The 18940-nt window shown below is 39.0% G+C and overlaps 1 protein-coding gene across 4 annotated transcripts in view; it reads right to left on the bottom strand.

The window, feature by feature from the left end:
• DMXL1 (Dmx like 1) overlaps positions 1–18940 on the bottom strand; it is a 148239-nt gene that overhangs the window by 117438 nt on the left and 11861 nt on the right. For all 4 annotated transcript variants that reach the window (XR_008793898.1, XM_056124859.1, XM_056124860.1 and 1 more), the window contains exons 3-7: positions 17989–18060; positions 15672–15750; positions 10314–10446; positions 6406–6472; positions 4316–4494 (exon numbers count right to left, since the gene is read on the bottom strand). Coding sequence is in view for 3 of the 4 variants with exons in the window: in XM_056124859.1 (XP_055980834.1) it covers positions 4316–4494; positions 6406–6472; positions 10314–10446; positions 15672–15750; positions 17989–18060 (530 nt within the window). In the remaining variant the exon portion in view is untranslated. The remainder of the gene's footprint in view (positions 1–4315; positions 4495–6405; positions 6473–10313; positions 10447–15671; positions 15751–17988; positions 18061–18940) is intronic.

Here is an 18940-nt window from a genome sequence, read left to right as displayed (position 1 = left end):
AAAACCTCAATTAGTAAGCAAAAAAATCTTTCAATAAAAAGACTTATTAAATGGATGATTTTAATTGAATTTTTACTTCCTGAAAAGGTACAGACATACTATCACTAAGAAACTACAGTAAAGTATGTGGAAAGAGAACAAGAGGGTAAGGCTAGCACAGGAGGAGGACAGGTAAAGTAAGTGTGGCCTGGGAAGGCACCAAACTTTCAAGAGAGCTGAAGGGGATAACCTAGAGAGTGGGTGAAATGTGGGAAGAAATCTGGGATACTGGGGATTTCGATCTAGGCTGGCAGCGGGCAAGGAAAGCACCCTACCCCGCCAGCCCAGTTATTCTGTCTTTTCTTCCCCTTTATCAGTATTTAGTATATTTATACAAAACCTCTTTGCGTAGCATATGGCAAAAGTTGTACAAGAACAGAAAAGTTGTAAAATAAATACTATCCACATCTCCTTCCTTAATCAAGTCTTAACTTCAGTGAACTGTTTTACATGCCTCAAAATAAAAGAATAATCAATTATATAGACATTAATAAACTTTGCAAGTGTCAAGTAGGGAACTATTGGTTAACTCAGAAAATTGAAAGGGGGAAAAAAGTCACCATAGTAGAATATCCTGTAGTCGACAGTGAAACATATTATATGATTAAAGAGAACAGTGTAAGTTTTCTATCAAGTATTTAAGTTAAAGGAAAAAACTCTGTAGCTTTCACTGTTAAACATGTTGACTGCACTCATTTTCAGGTTGTAAAAAAAACATACTATGAGAACCACAAAAATTTCCCAGATATAACCTGTGTGACAATCCTGGAAAGGGGTAGACCAAGTTCTCACCCTACCAAAACCCTGGCAGCCACACTCATACCCCAATAGTTACCGCCACATCTATGACTGGACGTCATCACCTCACAACAGGTCTACAGAGATGCTAAACTGCTAAAAATTCCAGGTACACCCAGTTTTTTTTTTTTTTCTGAAAAACTCCAGGCCTTTTTCAAGTTGGGGTGGGTGAACTACCTTCCTTTGTGTTCCTGTATTTCTGAAGCCCTGGCACTCACACCCACATTCTACCACCACCACCATGTAAGCTCGCTGCCCAGTTAAATATGGGTTTTCTTGGGTGAAATATCCAAACTCTACAATATTAACATCGCAATAGGAGCACACCAGATTGGAAGGAAATGTACTGTAGAAGTCAACTCAGCTCAACTAACAAAAACATTAACACAGAAGGCTCAATAGCAACATCAGCTTAGTTAAACCTCAGACAAGGACTTAATTTCCCCATGGTGAGATACAACAACTTTCACAAATTATCTTTCATTTAAGTACTTTTTCATTATTCAGTTAGCCATTTAGTGGTTAAAAAAGCAATATAAAATACATTATTTTGGGACTGCTACGTTGGGGAAATAAAGATAATGGTGGAAGGGAAGGTAGCAACAGTCATGTGATTGGTACTGGAATACTGAATGCCTATAATAAATCAACATGAACTGTAAACCATGATGTTTAAGTACAGAAAACAAAAAACAACACCCCCACCACCAAAAAAAAAACCCAAAACTGTATGAGAATAGTTCAAAGACAACAGAAACAATAGGGGAAGGGAATATGGTGCCACCAATAGGTCAACCTGTACCTGCGGGGTGAGTGCATCATCAGCCTGATGTTGCCTTCAGGCTTCCTGATACCCCAAAATTGCTGCTGTCTTTGGCCCCAACAACATGGGACCAAGTTTACCAAGAAATTTAACGGCCAAAAGTTAGGTATGTGGGAGACACACCCACAAACTAACCACCTCTGGTTCAGCTATCTAAGCTCACTCAGAGTTGGGATAGGTTACCTCCCCCACTTCCCAATACACATGAAAGCACTGGCAGTAACCCCCACGGACCAACTCCAGTACCACCCTGTAAGCTCTACTATCGGCCTTGCCTTAGAGACTCCTAAATGAATCTCGAAAGAGATCAAAAGCTGCAGTTAAGCTCGGACCCATACACGGCTGAACAGACCAGAGTAAATTGGAGGGGGTGGGTTGGCCTGTGCCCGCCCAAGCAGAGCCCTCGGCAGACACTTGCTTCCACAATCCAAAACTGCCGCCATACCCCAAGCCTGACTCCACTGTCTCAGGATGGACCTCACCAAGATATAACCTGATGAAAATTTTGTAACGTGGATCTTAGTGCACCAACAGCCCTGGCCCAGAGACACAGAGGCAAGTCCCGGAAGACACCGGAGTGCTGGAGATCTCTCTGGGCCCCTTACCAAGTCAGTATCACTGGGGCACCCCAGATGGAGCAGGTGCAGTCTCCCCGCCTACTCCAGATGGAATCCCGGTGGCCAAGAGCTCCAACAAGCAAGGTCCAGATACGTGGGTTACAAGACTAAATCTCCAGGTCACATGGCGGCAGAGGACCTGGGCTGTCCCTCCCCGGGTCCCCGCCCACCCAGAAGTCTGGCTGTCATGTCCACAATTAGCCTTTGAGCACCATCTTAGCACACCAGCAGCCCTGGCCCAGAGACACAGCATCAAGTCCCGGAAGACACCACAGTGCTGGAGATCTCTATAGACCCCATACCGAGCCAATATGACTGGGGCACCCCAGATGGAGCAGATGCAGTCTCCCCGCCTACTCCAAATGGAATCCTGGTGACCAAGAGCTTCCTCAAGCAAAGCCCAGGTATGTGGTTCAGGACGAAATTTCCAGGCTGCGTGATGGCAGAGGACCCATGCTGTCCCACCCGCCCAGAAGACTGGCTGTCATGCCCACAATTTTCCTCTGAATGCCATCTTGGTGCATCAACAGCCCTGAGACACCCAACTGAATCCAAAAATGGATCAGTGTCATATAGATATGTCTCTGAAACCCAACCATTTACAATCTAGAAATTTATATTTACAATCACAGCTGCGCAAGCCCTCATGATATTTTGAAATGAGCTATGGAAAATGAATTGTCTAGCATCTGCCCCTGGCAGGTAGGCTTGAATGGTGGTGGGAAAATTTGAGCAGAGCATAATGCCTAAAATTGGAGAGAGAGCATTGGGGAAATTGTCTGCCATAAGAGGCAGGGTGAAGACTGTGATGTGTATGTGTGTGTGTGAGGGGTGATACTTGGGACACTGGTGGTGGAAAATGTGCACTGGTGGAGAGATGGGTGTTCCATCGTTGTATGGCTGAATCTCAAACATGAAAGCTTCATAACTCTATCTCACGGTGATACAATAAAATAAAAAAGTAATGTGGAGTTCATGCCCAATTAAATCAGCTTAATCGATGGCTAAACAAATAGCAGTACTCCTAAATTATTTAAAAAAAAAAAATGGGGGATGGCTGGCGCATGGTAGGAAGCTTGCCAAAGAAGCAAAGGAGAGGGGAGTGCAGTTAGGACAGAGAAGGCAGTTGGAAATAATTGCTCTGAACAAGAACTGGATGCTGAAAGGCGGTAAAAGTAATATACATCATCTTCTTCAGTAACAGTATTTTAAACCACAATGCCTAAAAGGGGATGGGGGGAATGAGAAAAGAAAAGTGCCTGCCATAGAGGTAGGCTGGGGGAGCGGGTCTGGTGGAGGATGAGAGGACCCAAGGGTAACTGGGGACATGGGTAGTGGGAAAGAAATGTACACTGGTAAAGTGATGGGTGCTAGAAGATTGTGTGACTGAAAATCAAACATGAACAACTTTGAAACTGTATCTCCCGGTGATTCAATTAAAAAAAATTTTTTTAATTAAAAAAAAAACTGGTGGTGGGGGCTGGAGCAATAGTACAGCAGGTAGGGCTTTTGCCTTGCACAGGGCCGACCTGGGTTCGATTCCCAGCATCCCATATGATTCCCCAAGCACCGCCAGGAGTGATTCATGAGTGCATGAGCCAGGAGTAATCCCTGTGCATTGCCAGGTATAACCCAAAAAGAAAAAAAAAACTGGTTTAATAAAATAAACATTTATGGTCTCATGGTATATCATCTCACTAAACTTGTTTTCTGTTTGCTTGCTTTGAAAAACAAGCAACATACCCTCTGGCACATGAGTTAAGAGTCCATGAAAATGGCAATATCAACAATGATTAACAAAGGAAAGAACTAGCTAAACTAAGGATACTAGAAGGTTTATAATTCTCATCTGATAATATCCTTTCAGGTGACTCTCCTCTTTAGTACCAATTATAGCTGATCCTTGCCTAGATATTTGCATGCCAGAAACTATTCATATTTGACTCTTGACAGCTCCAATTCCTACAGTTTTTCTCAAAAGAACAATCAAAGTCACAATAAATATTTTCTTTAAAGAGAAAATAACTAATTCACTAACCTTGGCATGTATTTGCTTGTTTTACGCCAGGAAAACCCATTTACAGCTCGAGGATGGGCCAAATACACGAAAGAAAAGTCAATTTCTCCTTGAGACTGTATTTCCGAACTTCTATCTGGAGAGGTAACAGCTGTCCGCCAGTTTTCTACGTTATACCATACCTTTAAAAGACAGTCATCCTAAGAAAAAACAAAAAACATATAAACATCAGAAATTAAAGATTAAATCAAATAGCAAAAGTCAAAGTTGGCAGGCACTCTAATCACAATTAACTTAAGAGATGTGACTGGACAGAGAAAATGAGGAAGGTTCCAATTCTGATTCTTTTGTTGTCATTTTTTTATTTTGGGCCACACCTAGCTATGCTCAAGGCTTACTCCTGGTTCTGCACTCAAGGATTACTTACTCCTAGAGGGAATCAGGGGACCATATGGGGTGCCTAGAATTGAATCTGGTCAGTCATATGCAAGGCAAGTGTCTTACCCCGTATTATTAGCCCAATTCTGATGTTTTCATATTAATACTACTAAATTGTGCTTTGAGAATTAAGGTCTGTGAATGTATTTTTTAAGGTCTGGATCACGGAAAATGCTAGTGACCATATACTATTGAAATGTAATTTAAGAAATTTTGCTCAAAATCTATTAATTGCATGCCCAAGTCAATCAGTCTGAAGAGGTATTAGAAAAGAAAAATCTTTAGTGATGATCTAGAATAATGCACATTCTTAATCTGCAGATGACCTGGAATCATTTTTTCAAACCATGATATTTCAGCGGCTCATGATCTAATCTGCAAACCAATGATTAAATGAAATCTTTCCAGACCTGTATTATTTTGAAATAAAAAACAGAACCTTGTATCAAAGGGTCACAAATATCCTTCTAGGAGATCTATAAATTTGTATTTTTAAATACAGTCTGCTAAGATTATTATCTTTTAGATAATGAATGTAAGAAAGTAGCTAAACCTTATTACCATTATACAACATGAAAGCCATGCCAATAGGGGCTGGAGTGATAGCACAGCGGGCAGGGCATTTGCCATGCACTCAGCCAATCTGGGTTCAATTCCCAGCATCCCATAGGGTTCCTTAAGCACTGCCAGAAGTAATTCTTGAGTGCAGAGACATAAGTAACCCCTGTGCATCTCAGGGTACAACCCAAAGGCATTAAAAAAAAAAGACACTTAACAAGGTTGGTGTTATTATCCTCAATTTATACATGAGAAAACCAAGGTTCAAAAAAAAATTACTGGCTCATGGGGCTGGAGAGACTGTACAGTGGGCAAGGTACTTACCTTGTAAGTGCCCAACCCAAGTTCCAACCCAGCATCCCATATGGTTCCTCATGCACCTCTAGAAATAATTCCTGAGTGCACAGCCAATAGTAACCCCTAAGCATTGCCAGGTGTGGCCAAAATCCTCTGCCCCCTCCTCCCTCCCAACACACACACACACACACACACACACACACACACACACACACACACACAATACTGGCTCAAAATTTAAAAGTTGGCAAGCAGCTTATTTACACCCTGAGCTGTTTCAATTATTCCATACTATCTTTTATTATTGTAATAATATTTAACCAATATTTGCTATTTAACATTTTAATTAAAATATTTCCATTCAACAGGGTGGGATGGGGGGATGGAGGGTGAGAGGGATGCTGGGACCCGTGGTGGTGGAGGATGAGAGCTGGTGGAGGGATGGGTACTTGATCATTGTGTAACTGAAACCCAAGCACAAAAATTTGTAAGTCTATAACTGTACCTCATGGTGTTTCACTAATAAAAAAAAATTTCCATTCAAATAAGTGAAAGAATGGGGCTGAGGTCAGAGCGATAGTACAGCAGGTATGGCACTTGCCTTTCACATGGCTGAACCAAGTTCAATCCTTTGCATCCCATATGGTCCCCCAAGCCCAAATGATCCTTGAGGGCAGAGCCAGGAGTAAGTCCTGGGCACAGTCAAGGTGTGATCCCCCAAACACACAAACAAACAAAAATGAATGGGGTTGGTTAACATATCAGAAATTTCTAAATCAACTATAACACAATCTGGGAACAGCTTTTTCACAAATTACCTTCCCAGCAGTGGCAAAAAATTCTCCATCCGGTGAAAATTTCATTAAGTGAACTTGAGAAGCAGTTCTATAAATTAAACAAATAAGAAAAATTAACAAGAGAATGAAATATTAACTTTTATCAATTAATTGGTCTACAGAAGAATAAAATAAAATAACTAAAATTTGAGACTGGAGAGATAGTCTATCAGGTGAGTCACTTGACCTGCATGCAGCCGACCTGGGTTCAATCCCTGGCACCACACATGCTTCCCTGAGCACTGCCTGGAATGACCCCCTGAGCACTGTCAGGAGTAAGCTCTGAGAACTGCAAAGTGTTTTCTTACAAAATAAAAATGAATAAAGTAAAATAAACCATAAGGTCAGAAATGAGTTAGTTTAATGGGATGTAAAGCATACAGGAAGCCTGGTTTTGGTCCATGGAACTCATGTTCCCTATCCCACCCCAGCACTGACAAAAGTTATTCCCCCTCACCCTGAGCCAGAAGTAGTTCCTAAGCAACACCAAGTATGACCCCCAAAATGAATCACTATATACATAATAAAACTTAAATATGGGGGCCAAAGAGATAGGATAGCATAGGACACTTGCTTACGTGCGCTGGATCCATGTTCCATCCCTAGCACTACCCCTGAGGACTGCTAGCATAGCCCCCCAAAAAAAAACAGACACAAAACAAATATGAGAATTATTTTATGTACAAATAACCATGCATAAGAACCATGCAAGAAATAACTTGTCAATGTTCTTTTTTTTCCGGGGGGAAGGGACAGGGGGTGCTTAGGGGGTTGTTATCCATACTAGGAGGTGCTCAGGGGCTGTTCAGGAGTGATGGTTCAGGCTGATTACTGAGCAAATTTGGCAGCTTGTAAGGAAGCTCCTTGCCTCCTCTACTATCTCTCCAGCCCCTTGACAAACTTCTAAAAAGTTTAAGTATTACAGCTTACCCTCACTTAGAATGTAAGGGTTTGTTTTTTAAATATGATATCTTATTTTCAGAACCATAGATTTTATATTACTATAAATATTTTCATGAATAATTTATCAGTTTTGTTGTTTTCCTTTTATTTTATATTTTGAACCACAAATAAAGAGCTCTCAGGCACTGTTTATGAGATCATGTGGTGCTGGAGATTGACCCCAGACATCCTGCATGCAAAACATAAGCTACAGCTCTAGGGGCTGGAGAGACAGCACAGCGGGTAGGGTGCTTGCCTTGCATGTGGTCAACCTGGGTTTGATTCCCAGCATCCCATATGGTCCCCTGAGCACCGCCAGGAGTAATTCCTGAGTGCATGAGCCAGGAGTAACCCTATACATCGCCAGGTGTGACCCGAAAAGCAAAAATAAAATAAAATAAACTACAGCTCGAAATTAGTATTTTTTAAACGCTTTACTTTAAACTAGCATCTACCTAAAGTCTATGTGTGGGTGAATGAAGGGTTTTGTAATGATCAAGGATTCAACTTCACCTATGTCCTTGATGCATGGTAGCCAAGCAAAAAACACTCTGGGTCCTCTTCATCATGTTTCCTACATTTATGAATATATACTAGTATTAAATACCTCTTATTTTTCTTTAACCAAGTGACTGGGTGAAGGATTTATCCTAAATGTATTTGTAAAGCAGGTTGATGAGAAATTTCATGAAATTTTATCTCAAATACATTTTCTCAATTCTACATAAAATGTAACAGACACTGAAACCAACAAAACAAAAGCAGTTAATAAGATACCCTACTGATAGGGAGAAAATATTTGTACACAATACATCAAATAAATAACAGATATCCATGATCTATAATGTACTCACAAAACTCGACCACAAAAAAATCCAATGACTCAACCAAAAATGAACAAGGAGATGAACAGACATGTTCTCCAACGAAGATATATCAGTAAGATGGCCAATAGGCATGTGAAAAAGTGAAAAATCACTCATTTGGCCTCAGAGATCAGCAAGATTTACACTCATTTCATTGCAGGCTTCACATATTTACATTCTGTATTTGAAGCACACACATCCTTTCTGGTTGTAGAGCCCATGGGAGCAAGGTGGTGGTGTCACTGCAGTGCTCACACTCATGGGCATTCAAGCTCATACTTGCTCACTGTGATATAGGAACACTTTGTTTTGTTATGTTTCACTGTAGGGACCCCACCCAGCAGTGCTTGAATGAACAGTGGCAGTTCCTAAACCAGGAACCTAAGTAATGGTTCCCTCACATATAGACAGACATATAGCAAGAACTCTGGTCCTACAAGTCTCTCTAGTCACAGTGAAAGGTTTTTATATTTTAATCTCTCTCTCTCTCTCTCTCTCTCTCTCTCTCTCTCTCTCTCTCTCTCTGCTACCCAGGGATCAAACTCAAGGACTCACACAAGCAAGTGCTCAACCCTGGCCTGACCCAACATCTTTTTCTTCTTCCGGTTGTTTTATTTTGGGGGTCACACCTGGAGTACTGAAGGCTTACTACTGGCTCTGTACTCAGGAATCACTCCTGCAGGGCTTGGGGAACCATATAGGATACAGGGATTAAACCTGAATTGACCACTTATAAGGCAAAACACCTTACCTGCTCTAATACGGCTCTGGACCCCTTTCTTTCTCTTCTAAAAAATTGTGTTGCTCAACAGGTATCTAGTTGTCACAACCCATTTTGCGGTGCTTAAACATACCTGTCAGTGGTGTGGTGGAGAAACTACTTGTGGAACTGGGCATAACAGATGCCAGAGCTGCCAACATCACATGCATCTGTGGTGAACACTGGGGCCTAAACTCAGGGACATTCATTAACAAGGAAGGCATTCAAAGTCACTAAGTCATGACTCCAGGTTCCATATTTGTCTTTTAAAATACATTTTGTTTACTTATTTATTTGGATTTTTGGGCAACACCCAGCAGTGCTCAAGGCCTACTCCTGGCTCTACACTAAGGGATCACTCCTGGTGGTCTCCCGGGACTATATGAGGTGCTGGGTACTGAACTCTGACCTACTGCATGCAAGGCAAGTGTCCTACCCTCTGTACTCTGGCCCTTAAATACACATTAAAACTATGCTCAAAGGAAGAAGTCTCAATGAGATTTTGACGATTAGTTTGATTATATAGTCTAATATGGGGGAGATAATCCTTTTTGACAGTAGGAGACATTCATTTCAAAAGTATATTAGATGTGTGTGTCTGTATGTATAATTTAAAAAGTTTCTATCTAATGATTTTCACATAGATCTTATAAGTTTCTTATCCTTCTTAACTGCTTTTTTAAAAATAAAATTTTTATTGAATTACCATGAGGTATACAGTTACAAAGCTTTCATGATTGAGTTTCAGTCATACAATGTCCAACACCATCCTTCCATCAATATACATTTCCCAACATCAATGTCCCTAGTATCCCTCCCATCACCACCCACTCCACCCTACCCCCGCCTCTACGGCAGGCACTTTTCTTCTTACATTCTCTCTACTTTTGGGCATTATAGTTTGCAATACAGATATTGAAAGGCCATCATGTTTGGTCTTTCACCACTCTTTTTTTTTTTGGGTTTTTGGGTCACACCTGGCGATGCATAGGGGTTACTTCTGGCTTCGCACTCAGGAATTACTCCTGGCAGTACTTGGGAGACCATATGGGATGCTGGGAATCGAACCCGGGTCGGCCTAGTGCAAGGCAAATGCCCTACTCGCTGTACCTACTCTTGATTGCTATTAATTCAACAATTTTTCAATGGATTTGTAAGTATGACACCAAAGATAAAAAATAACAAATCCTCTATAGACTAGAAAGGTATGTCACAGAATAAAAATACTTTTTATGGTTATTGTTTTAAGTAAACTAAAATGAACTTGCAACATACCCATACAGAACAGATTTATCAGTCTTATTTCCTAATTAATTGCTTACTTGCAGTTCCAAATGCATCTCCAGTCCCCAAAGTTAAGATCAGTTTTATCTGGATTTTCATCTTCAGTTGGCTTCTCAGAGTCAGCTTTGGACCAGAGTTGTAAACAGCTAGAACCAGTTAATAGACGATTGCCTAGAAATATGTATATATGCACAATATATTATTCACCACTTGTCACTGTTATTGATCAAATTGTATTTTGGCTGCTTTATATAATATATAAACATTATATATGAAGATAAATCAATCTTTGAAAAAGGTCAAATCATTAGAAATATTTGGTGGAAATGAAAATAAGCTGCAGTTTAACTCTGTTGAAGCAGTTTGGGAGAAACAGTAATAGATCTAATTATCCCTTACTCAACTAACATTTAATAAGCATCTCTGTACTACACACTGTGATAGCACTATGATACAATGACAAATGAAAGACTTCCCTTTTAAAAAGAATTTTTTAATAGAATTAGGGTGAGATACAGTTACAAAGCTTTCATCATCTGGTTTCAGTCACACACAGTTCCAATACCCATCCCTCCAACCAGTGTACATTTCCCACCACTAAGTCTCCAGTATCCTTCTCCTCCCTCTTCCCCCATTCTGTCTCTTTTCTTCTTTCTCTCTTTCTCCACTTTTGGGCATCATGGTTTGCAATACAGAATCTGAGAGGCCATCATGTTTGTTCAGCACATATCTCCCATCGAGAGCAATCCCTTCCAACCATCATTGTCATTGTGGTCCCTTCTCTATCCCAAATGCCCTCTTCCCCAGCACTTGAGGCAGGCTTCCAATCATAGACCAATTCTCCTGGCCCTTGCTGCGACTATTCATGGATGTTAGTCTCATACTATATTTTTTAATATACTACTAATGAGTAGCACTGCCCAGTTTTATGATAGTAGCAGAGATATTCTAGTAGGAAAATATTCTAGTAGAGAAATATTACAAAAAGGCATGAGGGCATACAAAATTCTGATATGTTCCCTATGTTCCCTAGAATGTCTCACAATCTCTTGTTAAGGAATAAGGAATAAGATTAATTGATTGGGGGGGGGGGGGGGAGTATTAAGATAGCTTAAAAATCCTGTTAGAATTTTAGACTGGGAATTATTGGTGGGCGGGGGGGGGGGGGGGAGTGAGGATGGAGAAGAGCCTCAAGCACTTCTCAACTGACCAGAGGGCAACATTCAGTGATGCTTGGAAAGCCAGTGATTCAGTAAGAGGGCCTGAAAACGTGCTGCTGCTCAGGCCCTGCAGTGTTGGGGATTAGCATCCCAGTGATGCTCAGGGTTGTTCAGGTATGCCTGGGGACAATGTGGTACTGGCAATCAAACAAGGGTTGACAGCATGCAAAGTGTATACCTTAACCCTTTTACTATTTCTCCAACCCCTATGAATAATTTTTGAGGTTCATAAGGAGTCTGATTTTATCATCATTTAAGATGGGGGGAGTTATATTAGATGGATTTATTTTAGAACATGGCGTTTCAAATGAGGTAAGTATAGACAAAGAGGTTAGAGAGATAGTACCACAGGAAGGCAATTGCCTTGCATGCAGTTAGCTCAGGTTCAATCACAGGTACCCTGTATGTTACACTGAGCAATGCCAGGAGTAAGCCCTGACCACAGAGACAGGAATATGGCCAGGTATGGCCTCAAAACAAAACAAAACAAAAAAAAAAAATCAAACAAACAAAAAAACCCAAGACAGATGAAGAGAACTATGTATCTCACTCCACTGAAATAAACTGTTAAATGTACATAATGTACACTTTTCAGGGATTAGAGAGACAGACAGTGGGCAGGGCACTTGTCTAGCATGCATCTGATCCAAGTTGATCCCCAGCATTCCATATGGTCCCCCAAGCCCTGCCAGGAGTGACCCCTGAGCAAAGAGCCAGGAGTAACCCCTAAGCATAACCACATATAGCTCAAAAATCTAAAACAAAACCAAAAAAACACAAAGTCTGATACTAACTGCTTGGATATCAAAAACCATTCAAAATAAAAATGGCTTTAAAAAAAGCACAATGAGTCCTACTTGATTTTGGTATATGATCCTTTTGCAATGTTGGTCGATTTAGCTAGCTAAGGTATTGTTGAGGATTCAAACTTTTATATTCATCAGGATATTAGTCTATGATTTTCTTTTTAGTATTATCTGTAGAGCCATATTTTCCTCTTGTAACATTTACCTTTTTAAAAAAATCTCAGGGCTAGGACTAAGGAGACGTTACTGGGGCCTGCTCGAGGCAATCGACGAACAACAGGATGGTCATGATCATTTACCTTACACTTGATTTACTTTAATAATTTTTGCAATACAGGTCTGGTGACAATAAATCATGTCATATATAAAAAATAAACAAGAAAACTAAGCTTCAAATATTTTTTTAAAAAAAAATTCTTTTCTAGAAATAAATCTATGATTTTCAGCATATTTTCAAAGACAAAGTACATACTTTACATACGTAACAACATAAAGGCAAAGATTCTTTTTAGAAAAGTAACTCTAAAATAGAGACGGTTAGAGAAAACAAGTTAATTGACTAGTATGTTAACTGATTCTAACAATACAGATAGGAAATCACAGAAAGTACCTGAATCATATACTAACAAAGCAAGAAGTTGAAAGTCATTTCAAAAAGAATTTTCTAAGACTGACTCCAACAAAAGAGATTAACAAAAGATTTCAGAGAAGTATTTCAATTTATGACTTGGATAACATGAAGAGAAGTCTGTGATATCATCCAAACAGAAGAATGAAAGAAGAAAACATGATTTTGACCAAAATGTTGACGATAAACACTGTAGGATAACATTGGTTGTCTTTTCTCTCTTGCTACAGAGAGCTTAAGTTTTTTGGGTGATGCCCATCACAGTGCTCCTGAAGCACCTCCATTCCTCTGTGTTTATTGGAATGTAGCTCTGAACATTTTAGGATGACATTGGTATGTCCTGTTTCCCTTGCCACAAGGAGCTCAGGCTTATCACAGTGCTCCTGAGGCACTTCCATTCCTGTGTTTATCTGTAAACTCTTCCCTATGCTCTCCTCCCCCTCAACCAGTTAATCAACTTTTCCTCCTAATCAGACTCTGTTAACCTGTAAGGTCAGATATCTCAGAAATCTATGATTTTATATGTATGAGTGAAATACTGCCTTTCTCCTTCCTTAATGTCTTTTGAATAGTTTACTTTATAGCAATGCCCTTTTTAAATAGACACAGGAAGACAGTTAATATTATGCTTTTGTAACCTGGGATTTAATTGGCTTCGAATATTATTTACTCCTAGGCATCTGCTTTCTTGACTTAAGCCTTAGTTGCCCTTAGTTCCTAGCACCCCAAAAGCAGGTCCCGACGAGGGACTGAATGGACCCTGGGCAAGCTGTGAGCTACCCTGGCAACGAAGTGGGCCAGGCCAAAGCACCACAATTCTCAACTATAAATTAAGAGCTTGATCATGGACAAATGCTGTCATGATTCAAAAGTAACGACGAGATTAGGACCCTGTTAGGGATAGGAAAGACTAATCTGGCATGAGCACTGCAGTCTGAGATAGAGATGACCCCAGGAGAGTGATTCTATATGCTTAATGTATCTCTTACTGTGTCCATACAATTTTGAATGTTTATTATGAATGCTTATATGTTTGTTGGACTAAGGAGAGGAGAAACACACTCATATTTGCCTTTAGGCCAGTCGTCTTGCTGGATAAAAATCTGTCCAGAAAGTAGCTTCCCCTAAAGGAAGGGCCATACATCCGCTGATTATATGATGATACCTATGTGTAAATGTTACCCCAACCCTTCATGCTCGGGAATTTAACTGGACTGTAAGAGTGGGGTGGGGATGGGGGCTGGAGTGACAGCACAGCAGGTAGGGCACTTGCCTTGCAAACAGCTGGCCAGGGTTTGATTCCCAGCATCCCAAATGATCCCCCAAGCACCGCCAGGAATAATTCCTGAGTGCAGAGCCAGGAGTAACTCCTGAGGATCGCTGGGTGTGACCCAAAAAGGGGGGGGAAAAAAAAGTGAGCTGGGAGATCCAGAGTCAGAGCCAGAGGGAGAATGAGAGAGGAGGAAAGGAAGAAGGAAGTGGGTTCCAGAAAGAGTATGAAGTAGCATGGGGGAGAAAGAAGCAAAAGGAGAATCAGAGGAACATGGAGAGGAGATTTGGAATAAACTGCAACTGACACCAACCAGCCTGGCCCTCGCTTCCTTCCTTCACCTGCCCTTCGCCATGAACCTCTCTGGGGTGGGGGAAGCTGTCTGAGACTAACAAAGGAGGGTAGCAGGAGAAAATGAATGCCACTGCCCCCTTTTCGTGTTTACACAAACACCTTGTCAATTAAAGACTGCAGGTATACAAATCTCTAGAAAAATCATCTTATTTCAGAAGGGAAGTAACTTTGTGGCAAAATATAAACTTTAAATCAGAAATCCCTGTGTCTAATTCCCAACAAAATGATAGTTAATCCAGTTGGGAAACGTTCTGAGTTTCAATTTTCTCTTCTGTAAAATTACTAATTTTTTAGGATGTTGTAAATATTATATTATAAAACTATATTACATATGTTTCTAGCAAACTTGGCATTTAATTGAGGTTCAATAAACAGTAGCAACTTGGTGGGAAAAAAATCTCTTCAGAAAAAAATAAATTCCAGTGGTACTAATGAGACATTTCATTTAAATACGGTTATTATTCCATAGTTTAGCACAAGCTTCCTCAAAGAGACACTACTTTTAAAAATGGAAACAAAATTAAGATATTTTAGTTAGGCTACAATATTAAACTTAACACTTGTACTATATAGAGAAATAGTACCAGTAAGTCTAGTTAATATGCATCACCATACATGGTTATAATTTCTCTCTTGTGATGAGTATTTTTAAAATTTTCTCTCTTAGCAAATCTCAAACATAAATATACTATCTATAACTACCATATTATACACTACATTTCAGGAATTATTCATAACTGGAAGTCTGTACCTTTTGATCATCATCACCCATTTCATCTCACCTCCTTCTGTTTCTCATACTTCATCTATCCTCATTCTCACTATTAAAAGTTATCTATTCTTAGGTAAAAAGGATACACTTCTATGGAACTCTGACTCTCCAGAGAATTAATGTCTTTTTCTCAAGACTAATAGGTATTCCTAGAATATCTAAACACTATTACAGTGCATATTTAACTTCCTTTCAATATAACCTTATAAAAAAAAGCATAATATCAAAATTTGTTCTTACATTCCCCACAATTTCACAAAAAGGTAGCTGCAAAACAGAACATTAATGAAAGAAACAGTCTACAAAAGTTACATTTCATTTTAGTTAGGCTTGCTTGTTCTCTTACCTGACGGATCCCAAGTTATATTGTGTGCTTTCGAATCTAAAAAGAATTGTCCACTTTTCTGCCATTGACTATAAAATTCCTAAAATAAAAAACAAATCAACCAATTTTTACTGATATCTTTGACATCAAATGATTACATTTACAACTCTTAATCTTAACAATTTAAGAAGTCAGTTTTTAAGAAAAACAACTGTTAGATTCAGTCATAAAACAAGGATTCTGTGATTAGATACAAGAATACCCATTCCTAGATGTAGAGACATCGACCTTTAGTATATTTAAATAATAATTATATGATACCTAGGAGAACATGCCACAAACTTCCAAGATCTTATTTCTTTTTACTATTATATTTACAAAGATCAAGTTTTAATTTGACTTTGATTTGATAGTTTGTTCACTTTTAAGGTTTCTTCCCTATCAAAGTTTATTTGCTATGCGCAGAAATTTAGAAAAAAAGAAAACACTTCCGTAATAGATCATTTAAAGTCTTTTCATTCAAGGTTTCTGTTATTACTTTGAAAAACATAGTAATTTAATTACTATGAAAAGGTATTTTCAGATTTTAGAAGTTATCTAAAATCGTTACTTGTTAAACTTTGTTTTGGTAGCAAATGAGTAAGAAATGTATGTTGCACTAAGGCCTAAGCCTAGCATCTTAAATTGTGGGCTGTAATTCTGTAAGGGACTGCAAAACTGAGCATTGGGGTTTTGCACAGACAAAAAAATTGTTTTAAAGTAAACTGATGATTTATTACCAATAATGTTTGATTTGTATGTCCAAAGTCACATAAAAATTTCTCCGGCATAAAGGGGTTCTAAGTGGGAAAAAAACTATGAATCCTTGACCCAGAATAAACTATGCAGAGACCAGTGAGATGATAGGGCAAATACGGCTCTTGAGTTGCACATGGCAAACTCGGGTTCATCCCCAGCAGCTCATATGGTACCTCAAGCACTGTCAGGTGTAAGTCCCAAGCACTAATAGGTTAAGTCCCCAAACAAGACAAACAAAATATATTATACACAGAGATGCAAACTAAGTTTACCCCACTACATGTGATATTCTGACATTTTATATTCTTTATATAGCCGACAAAGCTAATTTTCACTAACCACTAACAGATAAAATGCCAAACCATTCTCTTAATGTAGTACTTTTTTGAAAAATGGTCTATACCTGACTATACCTGGACTTACTTCAAGTTTGCTAAGAAAACACTTCTGGTGGGGCTTGGGAGACCATGTGCAATGTCAGGCTTGAACCCAGGCTGGCTGCTTGTGTTGTACAATCTCCCTGACCCTGTGGTAGTTCTTAAAAGTACAAGAATATCCTGAGATGTGCTGGAGCAATAGTACAGCAGGGAGGGTGCTTGCCTTGCAAGCAGATGACCCAGGTTTGATTCCCAACATCCCATATGGTCCCCTGAGCACTGCTAGGAGCACTGAGCATCACCAGGTGTGGCCCAAAAAGAAAAAAAATATCCTGAGATGTTTATAGATTTAGATTTCAAGACTCATGCTCAAAGTTTCAAGTTCAAAGATCATAAAAAATAAATTTCTACACATGAACAGACAATAGTATTTACTGCTAAGAAAATGCAACACTTATAGTAAAGTAAAGTAAAGGCCCTCCCGTTGATCATCGATTTGCTCGAGCGGGCCCAGTAATGTCTCCATTGGAGACTTTGTTGTTACTGTGTCTGGTATATCGAATACATCACGGGGAGCTTGCCAGGCTCTGCCATGCGGGCGAGATACTCTCGGTAGCTTGCCGGGCTCTCTGAGAGGGGCAGAGGAATCGAACTCGGGTCGGCCATGTTGGCTGCGTGCAAGGCAAATGCCCTACCGCTGTGCTATCGCTCCAGCCCAACACTTATAGTATTGACTCTAAATATTTATTATAAATAAAAATGTCAGAAGGAAGAGATAAGCATTTTAAGACAGTTCATCACAGTTTAGTACAATTCTATTTCAATGAAAGATTAAACATATTTAAATACAGGGGGCTGGAGCAGATAGGGCATTTGCCTTGCACGAGGCCAACCCGGGTTCGATTCCCAGCATCCCATATGGTCCCCTAGAGCACCACCAGGGGTAATTCCTGAGTGCAGAGCCAGGAGTAACCCCTGTGCATTGCCAGGTGTGACCCGAAAAGAAAAAAATATATATCTAAATACAGAAGTGGGACTTAATATGTATATCTAATCAGATTTATATACTTATTTTATAATTATTCTGATTTTGTAGTCTTGGAAAAATATCTTCTAATACTCAACACATTTCAATTCCTAAAAGAAAATAACAAATTACTGACCAAATTTTTCTTTTGCTTCGGTACTTTAACTGGTTCAAAAACAGAGATAACATTTCCATAGGATGCTGCAATCTTAAAAAAAGAAAAGAAAGAAAACTTAATGGATGTGTTAGCTTATGAACAAAAGGGAAAAGAAAAGTACAAATTAAGATACACCGACACACAATTTCATTCACTAAATACTAGAGAATGTCAGTTCTGAAAAGAACTGCTATCTACTTCAAAATTCTAGTACTCTTAATGCCAACTATAGAATCAACACTTTAATCTCTTTGTATGTATCTTAATTTCTATATGTGAATTTATAAATATATAAAACTATCTCATAGTAGAATACCTTTGAGGAGTGAAATAATGTTCATAAACTATCTGTCATGCATTAATAAGATCCAAAGTTAACTCCTTTCCTCAAAAGAAAAAACAGTGGTGCTTCTTTGTCAAGTATGAAGTTTAAGATAAAATAAAAATCAGGTTTTAAGTTATATGTTCTCAAAGTCATATGTTATATATGTTATAAGTCATAAGTTATAAGTCATATAACTTATAAGTTATAAGTTATAAGTCATAAGTTATATGTTATAAGTCATATGTTATATGTTCTCAAAGTCACCTTCATTCCAGACTATCTAAAATAGTTATGTCACCTTCATTCCAGACCATATAAAATAGTTTATCACAAAAAGATATTTTTTATAGTATTAAAATTAGATTTTCAATATTAACCAGTCCTATATGTCTCTAAGAATAAAAAGGGATTAGCAGAAGAAAGAGAGGTATACCGAGCAATATAAAAAGGGAAGAGACAGGAGTAAGAAAAAAACAGTAGTCAATTATAAATTAAAAGGTTGTAAAAATAGAAATTCTGACCACTAATATTATTAAGGTTCTGAGAGGTAATTTTTCAGATAGGCAGGTTTATTAGAAATGATTTGATTGAAAAAGAGAGATTAGA

This window comes from Sorex fumeus, unplaced genomic scaffold (assembly GCF_029834395.1).
Source record: "Sorex fumeus unplaced genomic scaffold, SorFum_2.1 ptg000051l, whole genome shotgun sequence".
Lineage (NCBI taxonomy): Eukaryota > Metazoa > Chordata > Mammalia > Eulipotyphla > Soricidae > Sorex > Sorex fumeus.
This window is presented reverse-complemented; position numbering and strand designations above follow the sequence as displayed.